General features: G+C 46.1%; 1 protein-coding gene across 1 annotated transcript in view; it reads left to right on the top strand.

The window, feature by feature from the left end:
* The window catches only part of TRMT6 (tRNA methyltransferase 6 non-catalytic subunit), a 652,973-nt gene that overhangs the window by 205,054 nt on the left and 434,020 nt on the right, over positions 1-13,899 (top strand). Inside the window, exons 4-5 of the mRNA XM_069608272.1 lie at positions 13,522-13,613; positions 13,708-13,791. Of these exons, the coding sequence (XP_069464373.1) occupies positions 13,522-13,613; positions 13,708-13,791 (176 nt within the window). The remainder of the gene's footprint in view (positions 1-13,521; positions 13,614-13,707; positions 13,792-13,899) is intronic.

The following is a 13,899-nucleotide window of genomic DNA, read 5'->3' as shown; positions in this document are numbered from 1 at the left end:
CAGTCCCGTCCGCCATCTTGTTTTCGGGCTTCCAAATTCAAAACTTCATTTTGCTCCGTCGTACGGGCTTCAATGCTCGCCCAAATTGCAGCTTCTGCTCACCAAGGCATCCGACACCCGCTAGGGTGTTTTTAAAGGGTCGGGTACATATTTTAAGGGGGTTTAGAGGTCTCGGGAAGGGAAGGAAGCACAGAGCTCACCGAGGAGGCATCCGATGGCGCCCTCGGCTGGCCACGCCCCTCTCTTGCATGCCTTTTAAACAATGTCTTTTTCTTCCTAGATACGTGGAAGTCCAATATGTGGCAAGGCGGAATCTGTGTTTCGCTGGTAAGTATGGGCGTTTTTGGGGCGCCTTGATGCGGTGAGTAGGGGCTATGCGCTGCGCTTAAGATGCCTTGCCTTGGCTAACCTGTTATCTTTTCCTCTCCACAGGTCGCGGTACTCGGCCGGAGTATGGAATTTCCGTAGTGATGCTGATTGAGGAGCGGCTGGCGAGGTAAGCCTTTTGGCACAGTTTGTTAATTGTACAATGTCTAATGCCTTGTTTCTTCTCTTTTACAGGTCCGTCGATCCGAAGGAGCGCTGGTTCCAGGATGATGGTCGGAAGAGCTGCGGACCGCTGGCGATGAAGTTCAGGTAAGCTGCTGCCTTTTTCTCACAATGTCTTCTCCTTTCCTTTGCAGGTGCTGTTCTTACGAGGTTCGTGGCTGAAGCTGAACATGGTGAGCGTTACGTTGCAGTAATGCAAACTAACGCGAAGCGTGTCAGTCTATTCGGGTGTGGTTTAAATAGCTTCAAGAAAGAAGTCCAGGTAAAATAGTCCCCATGGTACCACACCCAAAAACACTACACTGCAAGCCTGGTTTCAAGGAGCCAGGTTATGAGGTTGCCTCCACATGACTGGCATTAATGAAAAGTAGTTCCCAAGCACAAGTCCATATTCAAACATGAGCCTGGCGCCAAAGGCACCAGGACTGGCCCCAAGAAGGCCTAGGCTGCAATTTCTTGGGTTTAGTGGGGACTGGAATCAAGACTCTCCCTGGCCCATAGGTTGGCCCGTGGGTCTTCAGAGTGTGGGTCGTGACAGCAGGTCCCAGGCCCCAGAAAGCCTTGTGAACAATGCAGAGGGTCTTGAACTTGATCCTTGCAGTCACGGGAAACAAGTGAAGGGATTTTCACCGGAGAGATGCAGTCCCTGGGCTTGAGGCTAAGAATATGTCTTGCAGTTCTGGATGAGTTGCAAAGGGCGCAAGGCGGATGAAGGGAGGTTGAGGAAGAGGCTGTTGCAGTAGTCCAGCCTAGAGAGAACCAGGGCTCTGGAGACAGTGAGCCGCTGGTGTAAAGTGAGGCGGTGTAGCTGATAGACTTTTTAGATGTCTGAAATGTAAGAGGAGAATGAGAAAGTGGAATCAAAAATAACCCCATGGTTTCTTGTCTCGCAGGTTGGCGCAGGGCCAAGGGAGGCCGGCCAGAGTGAAAGTGGGAAAGCGGGAGCAGGGGGTCATAATGCGAACAATGTGTTTTACTGGTGTTGAGGTAGAGGTTGTTTGCAGCACACCATGACTGAATAGCGGACACACATTCAGATATGAGCGAGGAGGAGGAGGAGGCGGCTGAGGGTAGCCTGAAATATAGTTGTGTGTCATCTGTGTAGCACTGGAAGTTAGAGGTGAAAGTGACAATCACACGTGCCAGAGCAGCCATATAGACATTGAAGAACCAAGGGGATAGGTTGGATCCCTGGGTAACGCCACAGGTTCAGAGAGCTATCGTCGAGAGAAAGGCTCAGAGTTCCACTTGGGATAGGCGGTCGGAGCGAAAGGAGGTTAACCAATCCAGAGCCTGACCTGTGATTCCCAGGGTGTCGGAGATGTGCGATCAGGATGTTGTGGTTAACCGTGTCAAAGGCAGAGGAGAGGTCAAGGAGAATAAGGACAGAGGGAGTGTTGGTGTCAAAATCTGAGCGGAGGTCTTCACGGGTGTTCAGAAGAGCAGTGTCCGTGCCTCTGCATGCTCTAAAGCCAGATTGATGGTCATGGAAGCAACCAATAGATTAATTGTGGAGGGCCAGCTGAGAGATGGCCAACTAACTTCTCCAGGAGTTTCCCCAGGAAAGGAGTGATGGAGATTGGGCGGTAGTTTGCCGGAATGGAGGGGTCGGCAGAGAGTTTTTCGAGCAGAGGGTGCACAAAGGAGTGCTTAAGGGAATTTGGGAAAACTCGAGTGCAACAGGAGAGATTGCAGAGATCAGCCAAGGCTGAGGCGAGGGAGTCCATATTGTCTTTGATGGTTTTTGCAGGGCAAGGTGTTAAAATGGATTTCTGAACTCTGACCTGGTGGGCAGAGGTTCAGAAGGCCAGCCTAGTTTCTTGGAAATGGGTAACCTTCTGGACAAGCCAGACCAATCGAGGTAGCTTGGCGGCAGTCAAGACTAGGTCTCAGGAGGCGTGAGGGTGACTGAAAGACCTCAATGAGCACACAGAGTAAAGGACACTTACAAATCACTCCCAGTCATGTGTAGATATATTAAAAATACATTTCTGAGGTTTGTTAATCTGCTTAGAATCACATGCTGTGCATATGGTCTGACATCCAGTGGTAACCGCAGAGTATTGCATCTTGTCTTTCAAGAATCGAAAGGAGACGTCGACATGGGCGTGCTGAAACACTATCCCTACGTGACGTGTAGTGTACCCAAGATCCCTCACGCGTCGAGGTCCCTCAGATTGTTTTTTCCACCCAGCATACTGGTCTCCTTATGCAGAGCTCCTCAAAGACATTGCTTATTGTCCCCTCGACCGTTGGTCAAATTGTTATATAAAATAAGTCAGATCACCCTATCTGTCCTTTATTTCGACAGCTGTTCCAGATCTCTGCCGAAGACCTTCAGAACTTCGACGGACGATGATGATCCAGTTGGCGCTGCCGACCACGTGGCCGGGCCTTCCGCCGGCCTACACAGTAGGGAGAGTGGGGTTGGGGTGGACATTTCTGTACAATTCGAGAATGCCTTTCCCTTTCCTTCCTCTTTTCCTTTTGGTCTTTGTCACTCTACCCATCCGCAGCTATGGAGAGGACTCAATTTAGGTTTTGCCCCATTTGTAAGGGAAAATTTCCCTGGAAAGATAAGCACAAACGGTGTAACCGTTGCTTGCCTCTCGATCACAATGAAGTAGTATGCACGGCTTGAAAACATCTCCGTCCTAAGACATTAAAGGAACGTAAAGTCAAGCAGTGGGCGGCCTATGGATGTCCAAGGCCGAGTTCACTCCCGCTGCCACAGCCACTGAATGGGATTACGGCGAGAGGGACGATCAGACCTCGGAACCGGTGGTCTTTGACCTTTCTACGGAACGCTCTTGTTCCGCATCGTCTGGCCCCGCTAGGCACGGCTCAGGCACTGCTATGGGGAAGTCACACCCCGGCGACGAAGATGAACAATTACACAGCACTTGCACACAACCCCAAGTCAATCTTCGGCCAAGTCGAAGACAACTTCAGTGCCAACGGGTACACCAGAAGCTCCAGCAGCACCTGCCGACCGTCAGGATAGGCAGCCCTCCCCGCAGCCGCATATGCGCCTAGCGACCGGGCCATCAAAAACAAGGGGCGCTACCCCTAATATACCAGATTCCGTCGAGACCCATCACAATAAGCAGTTCGGCAACGACAGGGTTCCGGTTCCGTCGAAGAAGGCGGACCAGGCCCCGGCACCGCCGAAAAGGCCCCTTCACAATCGCAGGCTGAAACTACGCGCCTCCCGTCTGCGGAGGACGTCGCCGACAGCTTAGCAAGGATTGTTTCCTCCGATTCTCAGAAACGGCAGTCAAGGGATTCTTCGAGGCCTACGGAAAGGGCTAAGGATCCGTCGAGATCCAGGGATAGCCTAAAGGGAGTACCGGAACCCTCTGATAAGCCGAAAGAGAGGCACAGGAACGTCCCACCTCTGTCGGTTCCCCAGGAGGAGTTCTCTGAGGGCGAAGAAGGGATGTCTTTGACGTTGAGACAAAAATCTCGACGTTTTGCGACAGAAGAGCGTTTTCAAGCCCCTTTTCCACCTCTAGACCATTCTAGGTCTTCTGTGTGGACTAGAGAGAAGTTTCAAAACTGCATGGAAAGGCTGGACAGGTTTGTTTCCCGTTCAGAACAACCTACACCAAGAAGACCACGGGATGAGAGCCCTTCGGACCCTATAGCAAAATTCCCAAGGCTCTTTGACCCCTCTCTGGAAGAGGATGTATACAACTATGACCTAACTGAAGAAGATATTCCTGCAGACACTCAGGATGAGGAATTAATCAACCCTGAGGACATGCATGATCACATAGAGGGCTGGGAGGAGAACCCAAATGTGGGTGACCCTCAACCATGGCAGTCTCCGGATCCACAAGATCCTGATGCCCTATCTCTGGATTCTCCCCAGTCCACCCCCACTAGACAACAACCCTCGCCAGTGGATGATCAGTTGACGTTCAACGTCATGTTGCGTAAAGCAGCTAAACACTTTAAGATTGCCACAGATGAAGCTGTCCCTGAAGCTGACTTTGTGGAGGACATCCTCAAGGAGAAGCCGCCGGCCAGCCAGGCTATTCCTCTCCTCAATTCAATTAAGAAACGTTTGGCTCCCTCCTTATCAACACCTGCTCTCACAAGAGGTGTTAACCCAAGAATAGAAAACCTCTTTCGTCCTGCTCCCTCAGACCTCCTCTATATCAGAGGTCACTCCACTCCAGACTCTCTGGTGGTGACTACTACAAGAAAGAGGGCAGGGGTCCCTTTGTCAACCGGCGAGGCACCCCCTGATAAGGAACGTAAATGACTCTACGACCTTGGGAAGAGGGCCACAGTCGCAGCAGCGTTTTCAACACGTATTGCCAACAATACGACCTTATTGGCCAGCTATGCCGATGCTCAGTGGGCCTTACTACAGGAAGGCATACAGGAGGTACCCGAACCACTGAGTACTCGTCTCCTCACCACTGTCACTGAGGGCAGACAAGTGAATCAAAGCATACTTAAGAACACTTTGGATTCTGACGACAGCTGATCGATCCCTGGCTCAGGGCACACTCCTGAAGAGACATGCGTGGCTATGGAACTCTGCATTCAAGCCAGAGCCGCAAGCGTCACTTATAAATAAACCTGTGGAGGAATCCAACCTGTTTGGGAAAGCGGTCGACGAGGCCCTCGAGACTGCAAAAAAGGAGCATGACACCCTAAAAACACTAGACCAAATTACACAGAGACCCTCTACAAGACTAGGATCTGGGTCCAGATGGCTTTTTCGTGGCCAACGCTTCCTTCAACAACAATACTCATCGGGAGACAATTAGAATTCTCCACAGGGAACCAGCGGATACATGACCCTGTATCCCAAAGAGGTCAGCATCGGGGGAGAGTAAGGAGCAGGAACTCTACCCCCTAGGTGCTCCTCAGGTTCAAAATGACCCGAAGATTCGGGTCCCCTCCCATGCCTCCCCGGTCGGGTGCCGGCTAACATTGTTCCTTCAGGCATGGGAGGGGATAACTACAGACCAGTAGGTGCTAAAGACTGTGGCCCACGGGTACTGTATAGAGTTCAACCGGTCCCAAATATTCCGACCTCTACGAGCAAGACGACTGACACCAGAACTTCGTATCCTTCTTCAGGAAGTCGAGACACTACAATAAAAAGGAGCCAAAGAAGTCGTACCTCTGTCACAGGTAAAAGAAGGTATTTATTCAGTGTACTTGTACCCAAAAAGGATCTAGCCATGCACCCTCTTTTAGATCTGAGCCCAGCGAACAAATTTGTAAAGCCACAAAAGTTCTGCATGGTCAATCTGCAGGAAGTAATTCCCCTGCTATCACAGGGGGATTACATGGCAACACTGGACATGAAAGATGCATACTTTCATATTTCAATGTGCCAGCACACAGAAAAGACCTCAGATGTATGATACAAGCATTATCAGTTCAAGGTACCTTCGGCATAGCATCTGCACAAAGGGTATTTACAAAGGTACTAGCGGTGGCAGCAGCACATCTGCGCAGGCAATCCATCCCGGTCTATCCTTTCCTCGACGACTGGCTCATAACGGGGGACTCTTACGAAACATGTCTGTCAAATACCCAAAAGAAGATAGATCTTTTATTCAGTCTGGGATTCTCTATCAACGAGAAAAAAACCAGCCTAGAACCCAGTCAGGTCAAGCTGTTCCTTGGGGCTCTAATTCGAACAAAGGATGGCCTTGTCTTCCCCTCCAACGAGAGGGTTGAAAACATGTTGTTTCAAATCCCTCCGTATGTAGCCAGTCGAGAGGTGACGGTACGCAAGGCTATGCGACTGCTAGGCATGATGGCGTCATGTATCTACTTGGTTCCTCACATGCGCTTGCGCATGTGCCCAATGCACGAGTGGCTCAACAGCCAGTGGTGTCAGACCAGCGGACAGTGGGACGATCTAGTGGTTGCCTCGCTGGCCCTCGTTCTTTCGCTGCAATGGTGGTCGAGGGAGAACCTCTTGAAGGGGAAATCCTTCACCACCCCCGCAGTGGAAGCCACTCTAACTACAGACGCGTCTCTTAAAGGGTGGTGAGCTCACCTGCTTCAACAAACGGCGCACAGAATTTGTTTGTCAGACATAGCATCCAACCACATAAACCTGTTAGAACTGTTAGCAGTGTTCAAAGCACTAAAAGCTTTTCAGACACAACTGCAGGGGAGGACGGTTCTGATCCCATAGACAGCACCACGGCCATGTACTACTTGAACAAACAAGGGGGCACTCACTCTCCAGGGCTGTCCAAACTGTCCCAGAACATTTGGAAGTAGACTCTCAAACGCAACATGTTCCTGTTATCACAACATGTTTCATGGGAACTTGATCTTCTAGCAGACGTACTCAGCAGAGATTTCCCGCTGCCCCTGGAGTACAAATGGCGATTACACGATGACGTCGTCTCCAATGTTTTCGCAGAATGGGGCTTCCCAGAGATCGATTTGTTCGCAAGTCTGGAGAATGCTCAATGCCAAAATTACGCCTCCAGGTACCCCCAGAACCGGTCCAAGGGGAATGACTTTGGATAACATGGTCAGGGAAATTTTACGCTTTTCCCCAGACTCCCCTTCTCAACAAGATAGTGCACAAGATGCACCAGGAACCAGTCACAATGATACTAGTAGCCCCCATGTGGGCCCGCCAACCCTGGTTCGCTCATCTGATGGAGATGTCCCTATCTCCTCCAGTCAAACTGCCTTGCCCGTAAAACATGTTGTCGCAAGACAGAGGGGAGACGCTTCACCCATGCCCGCAGACATTGAACTTAGTGGCCTGGCTCCTGAGGTCATAGAGTGTGGGCGCCTGCAGCTCCCTCAGAGATGTATGGACCTTCTCAGGGAGGCAAGAAAAACGAACACTTGATATTGTTATTCCAGTAAATGGAAACGGTTTGTCATCTGGTGCAACTCAAAGAGCATTAACCCGATTAACTGCTCTCCTACACATTTTTTTGTACCTAACTAATCTACTTGACTCGGGCCTGGTTTTTAACTTGCTAAAGGTTCACTTAGCTGCGCTTTCAACCTACACTACATCACAACAGAAAGTGTCATGGTGGAAGATACCAGTTATTAAAGCTTTCATGGAGGGAGTGAAAAGAATTCTCCCTCCCATTTCTAACCTGGCTCCCGGATGGGACCTAAACGTGGTGTTGACTAGGCTTATTGGGGCTCCTTTTGAGCCCATGCACAAAGCAAGTCTTAAAGATCTCACCTATATGACTGCTTTTTTAATAGCTATTACCTCCATTAGGAGAGTAAGTGAACTACAAGCGCTCTGTCCTAGATCCCTTTGTAACAGTTAACAAAGATAAGGTGGTTCTACGCACTCGCCCTCGGTTTGCGCCTAAATTCATTTCTAAGTACCATGTGAACCAATCTATAGAACTACCAACGTTCTTTCAAAATCCTTCAAGCATAGGAGAAAGAACCCTGCACACACTGGATCTACGCAGAAAGACTAATCAGTTTTTTCGTTTCAGTGGCGGCACGAAGAGAAGGAGACGCAGTCTCCTAATCCACTATCTCTAGATGGATTGTCAAATGCATCACACTCTGCTACAGTCTTGCTAAGAGAGAGCTGCCCTTCAAGCCTAGAGCACATTCTACTCTAGGCACTGGGGCTTCCATAGCATTCATTGCAGATGTTCCCCTTGAGCCAATTTGCAAAGCGGCAACCTGGAGTTCTGTACACACCTTTACAAAACACTATTGCCTAGACACTCATTCTAGGTCTGATTCTCAGGCGGGATAGGCAGTACTAAGACACCTTTTCAGTACTGTTCCATCTCACAACCCACCTCCAACTCTGGGTACTGCTCGCTAGTCTATGCAGAGCATGCGATTCGAAGCAGATTAACAAACATCAGAAGATATGCAATACTTACCATAAAAGCATTTCTGATGGTTGTATATGCTTAGATTTACATGCGCCCACCCTTCCTCCCCACTCGGATGGAAGGAACATAGACGTCTTAACATTTTCTCTCTTTTCTGTAGTCACTCACGATAGTCATAAGGCTCCCGCACGGCAGAAAAAATAAAATCGGAGGGACCGCGATGCATGAGGGATCGTGGGTACACTACACGTCACGTAGGGATAGTGTTTCAGGCACGCCCATGTCGACGTCCCTTTTCGATTCTCGAAAGACAAGATAAAATACTCTGCGGTTACCACTGGATGTCGGACCATATGCACAGCATGCGAATCTAAGCAAATACTACCATCAGAAATGCTTTTACGGTAAGTAATGCATGTCATACATTTATAGCAAGGCCTTTGAGTTTCAACACACAAATTAAATCACAGTAATACTTATTAAGCCAACACAATCCTATCTAAAGACATATATACAAGAACAATGGGGTCTAAAGGGTTAATGAATGATATGGGTCCACAACCTATCCAGAATCTCCTTCGCGCCAAAATGAAGATGACCCAATGGGAGATCTGCTCACATACAGGCATACCATACCTGGACCAATCACGGACCACAGTGGCCCCCGGCATTCACAGCACTCCAGTAGACTTTATATTTGGGGTGAGAGGAGTGCTAATTTGGTAGCAGCATAGAGTTTATCCATGCCTAGTTAAAGATCGACGCTTACCCTATAAGAAAAGAGACTTGTGAGTCCAAAGGCTGGGAAAGGGATGTGATTGTCCTCTTCCTTGGCGCATTCGGTGTTGCACAGTATAACACCACAAGCCGTGCACTTAAATACGCTATCTAATTGGCGTTTATGACATCATCATGCTCGCGTCGAGTGTGCGTGATGACGTCATCACGCATTGCGTGATCGTGGCCATTTTTTGTGTCGAAATTGCGGTCAAAACTCAAAGCAGGCTAGGTTATAATGGAAAAGGTGTTGTATTTACTAAAACGGTGGCTAAATAGATTGTGTACTTAGGCCACACAAAGCTGTTTGGTGAACATAGTATGCAACTGAACAGAAATGGAAATGTATTATGTCCATATATTTCTAAAATGTGCTTGGCAGATTACAAAAGGACCGCTAATAAAAAATAAAGGTGTAGTGTCGTGAAATATTTAGGGAACGATGATCATTGAGGTAAATCAAAGGAAGCCCTAAAATTGTATTTGTGTGTTGAAAAACTGGAAAAGAGGAGAACAAATGGGATATAAGGAAGCAGGTGATATGAGCTTACTTCCAAATAAAAAATACAATGTGAATAATTATTACCACGGCAGTATAAATACTTAACAAGAGATACAATGTGAGTGATCGCTGCCAGAACAATGTACATACTCTGTACATAATTGCTTACAGCCAATTGAAAAACTCGTTGTCCGAATTTAGACCTGTATCACATGTGTCCATTAAAAAATTCCATTTTGATTCTCTCTGACGTAGAATAAGTTCCTTGTTGCCACCTCTGGGTGGGTCCTTGATTTGTTTCAAACCATACATTTTCAGTTGCTCAACTTTTAATCCTGGGTGTCCCATGATGCAATGAAGTGCTAACGGATATTAAGGTCTTGATTTCTAATTGCCCGTAAGTGTTCAAATATTCGGGTTTTAAGGCATCTGATAGTGTTCCTTATGTATGTTTTCATACAGATGCATTGGATTGCATGGACAACAAATTTGCTGTTGCAATTGATTAATTGTTTCACTGGTTTTTCCTTCCCGTTCTGCAGCGCGACGTTCTTCATACCATTGACTATCTGTGGGCAGAGTTTGCAATTTCCACATTTTAATGTGCCATGGATTGGTTTTTGATTGAGTAGACTTATAAGATCTCGTTGAGCAGGCGATTTGAGATGGCTGGGACTACTTAGATTTCTTAAAGTTGGTGCTTTTCTGTAGCAGAACCTAGGTGTGTCATCAATGTGTTAAGATAACGTATCATCAAGTTTCAAGATTTTCCAATGTTTTTTAAGGATTTTCCCAAGAATTGGAGCATCTGATCCATAGGTGGTGATACATTTTCTAGTTGTCGGTACTTTTGTTTTCTTAGGTTTGTCTTGTAGTAAGAAATCTCTTGTTACTTGTTTTGCTTTTTTAATAGACTCCTTCAATTTGCTTGGTTTGCATCCTCTTTGTTTAAATTTGTTTATTGTCTGTTCAGTATTCGATTCAAATGCTGTTACTGTGCTGCAATTCTAATTCTGAGAATATCTCCATATGGAATGTTGGCAATGATGTGTTTCGAGTGGTTGCTGTTAGCATCTAAGATGCTATTGCCTGCTGTGGGTTTAGTATACAGATTGGTTTGAATTTTGTTGTCTGTGTAAATTTCCAAGTCTAGAAATTGAATTTCGTTTTTACTTTGATTTGTGGTAAACTTAAGGTTATATTCATTGTTGTTAAGGCGTTCCACATATAAGTGGAGTTCCATTATTTCTCTATTCCAAATAATGATAATATCATCGATATGCCGACCCCAGAAAACAATATTTCTGGAGTCGGTAAAGGCCTTGTGTTTCCATGCATGGCTCATTTCAAAGAAACCCATAAACAGATTAGCATATAATGCGGCAAATTTAGACCCAATCGCAGTTCCTTGTAGTTGCTTATATATTGCTCTGTCAAAACAAAAAGTTATTCAGTGCAAAGTGCAGCATCTCCATTATCGTATTGTTTTGTTCTTTGAAAGAGATGGACAGGGTTTTTAAGAAAAATTCAGTTGTCATGATGCCTTGGTCATGGTTGATGCTAGTATAAAGGGAGACGACATCTAGTGTCACAAAAAGATAGTTTTCTTGCCACAGTATTGAGTCAAGTTGTTGGATAATATGTTTAGTGTCACGGATGAAAGAGGCTAGTTGCATGGTAAGAGGTTGAAGGTGGATGTCAATGAACTCTGAAATTCTACCACACAGTCATGACAAATGTGCTAGTCAGGAGCAGCAACTGGGCTAAAGCCTTTTAAAGTACTTTTGAATTTTTCATTGAGTCTGGAAAACAATGAACTTACCCATGAGTCATAAGGTGGCTTCAAGGGTTGGGGGATGAAGAGTTTCTGCTAGCAAGTAAGGTCATATTCAATGATTTTCTTTTATCTGTGAATAATTATTAAATATAACTTTTTAAAAAGAAATGAGAACCGTTCAGAGGTTCCCTTGTAAAGTTACAGTTGATTAAGGGGAGATGTTAATATTAAAGGTATTTGTACCGCAGACCGTCACCACTAGAGTTGTCCCCAGGTGCTCTGGTGGATCTGAAAAAGAGAGTGTGAAGAAAGGGGAGATGATGGGTTTAGTAGGTTGTAGTGGGAATAGGAAAGGTGAGAGTTGTGATGTCCTGATGGCAGCTTCTGTTGGGTTTGCACTGCTCGCTGAGTTTAAGTGCGGTTTTCCGTTCTTCATGAATTCCCATGTGCTGTTGTTCCGGGTTATGTTTTAGTCTATTGCAATGTGGATGCATGCGGATTGCGCTGCCGAGAGGTGGTTGTGTGTTTCTGCATGAGAAGTGTATGCAGAAAGTTGAGAATTGGGTTAGCAGGTTTTCCTTACCTCTTTGTCTTTGCGCTTCTGTGCTCAACATGCAGGATTATCCTGTGTGTTTGGTATTGTAGTTTGTCCGCCTAGTTGGCAGGCCTGTTGAGGAGTGGCAGTTTTTCTCTGTTACTCTAGTGGTATGTGTACCAATCTTGGGGTTGGGGATGTTTAGGTTAGAGGATTTTGGTCCCTCCCTGCCCATCCTGTATGGGGATCTTACCTACCTAGGTTTCCTCTGTGGATTAGCGGTATGTGGACGTGGGTGGTCGGGGTGTGCCCCACCCCGCCTTCTGGTTAGGGAAGATTTTGGGGGTCATGGTTTCCTCCCTTGGATGCTTGTTCCCCATTGGGTCTATGCTTCCTAGTCGTTTCCTCCTGTTTCTGGAGCAAAGAGCCAAGTTTTGAGTAGTTTTCTGAATTGCAGATGATCCTTTGTGTTGCATATGTCTTTTGGTAGGTAATTCCAGGTTATTGCTGCCTGGTGGGAGAATGATGAACCTCATCATTTTATTGAATGGTTTTGGTTCCAGGCGAATGTCATTGCTTGATTTGAATGGTCTTGTCGGATGGTGGACTGTTATTTTCTCCTTTAGGAACTCTGCTCCTTGGCCGTGGGTTGCTCTGTGGGTTGCTCTGTGTGCTATGTACATCATTTGGAACTTTATTTGCTGTTTTATTGGTAGCCAGTGTAGCAGTTTCAGCGCTGGGGTAATGTGTTCTCTTTGCGGTAGTTTGAGCAGGATTCTGGCCACAGCGTTTTGGATGCGCTGAAATTATTATAATAATCATTCTGGCATTCCTAGGTATAGGCTGTTGGCCTAGTCTACTCTGGACATGAGTGTGATGATGGTGAGTGTTTTTTGGGTGAAAGAGAGGAATGGTAGGATCCTTTTTACTGCGCGTCAGAGGAAGAAACATTTCTTTATTATAGCGTTTACTTGTGGCTCAAGTGTTAGTTCGTAGTCCATTAAGACTCCCAGGTTCTTTACTATCATTGAAGGAGTCGATGCTGTTCCCAGTTCAGTCGGACATGGGATGTAGTGATTGTGTTCCCTGCTTTTGGATACGATCATTATTTCTGTTTGTCAAGGTTGAGTTTCAGGCTGTTAGTGTTCATCCAGCTGCAGACCTCTTGTAGGCAGTCTTCCAGGGTTGTGTTTCTTTCTTGTGTATCTTGTATTTTGCAGACTACCTGTGTGTCATCAGGGTAGTTGTAGCAAGTGAGACCACAGGAGCAAATTGTGCTCTGTATTTATTCAGATACTTTGCCTGTTGGGTGAGATGTCTAATGTTGTAACATTACTAATATTCCTTTTACATCTTTTGAATAATAATTCTTCGCAAATCTTTTTTGCAACCTCTTATTGTAGGTGGTACACTATTTCAGATATATTTCATAATCTGAGTGCGTCCCATAATGATTGCTCTAGTTTTGTAACTGTGAAAGTAAGGTCTTGTAATTATGTTTGCATACATAAATTGAGTGCATAATTTGAAATGGTGTTCCATCTATTCTTAGGAAATAGTTCAGCAACTAATTGAGAACAGTGCAACGTTTCGGGATAAGACTGGATTTGCCCAAGAAAAGTACATAAAGAAGAAAAAGAAAAAGTAAATTTATGGAACTATATTGATTTGAATAACCTGGTTTTTAGTTTAAGTTCTGGATCTGCATCTAATACTCTTTTGTTGCTTTCGTTTACAGGTATGAATCTGTTATCACAATTGTAAAGCCATGTACGCGAATTCTTGCCATGATGTACTATGCAAGAGAACCTGGCAAAATATGGTGAGGCAACATTTTATATTCAGCACTATTTCTTTCTGAATAGATTGTGTCGTAGCGTCCACTGGTCTGTGTTGACAACCTCTTTGCTAATCGCATGATTGTTTAAAT

This window comes from Ambystoma mexicanum, chromosome 4q (genome assembly GCF_040938575.1).
Source record: "Ambystoma mexicanum isolate Mex_15411 chromosome 4q, UKY_AmexF1_1, whole genome shotgun sequence".
Lineage (NCBI taxonomy): Eukaryota > Metazoa > Chordata > Amphibia > Caudata > Ambystomatidae > Ambystoma > Ambystoma mexicanum.
Note: the sequence above shows the minus strand (reverse complement) of the source record. Positions and strands in the feature narration are given on the sequence as shown.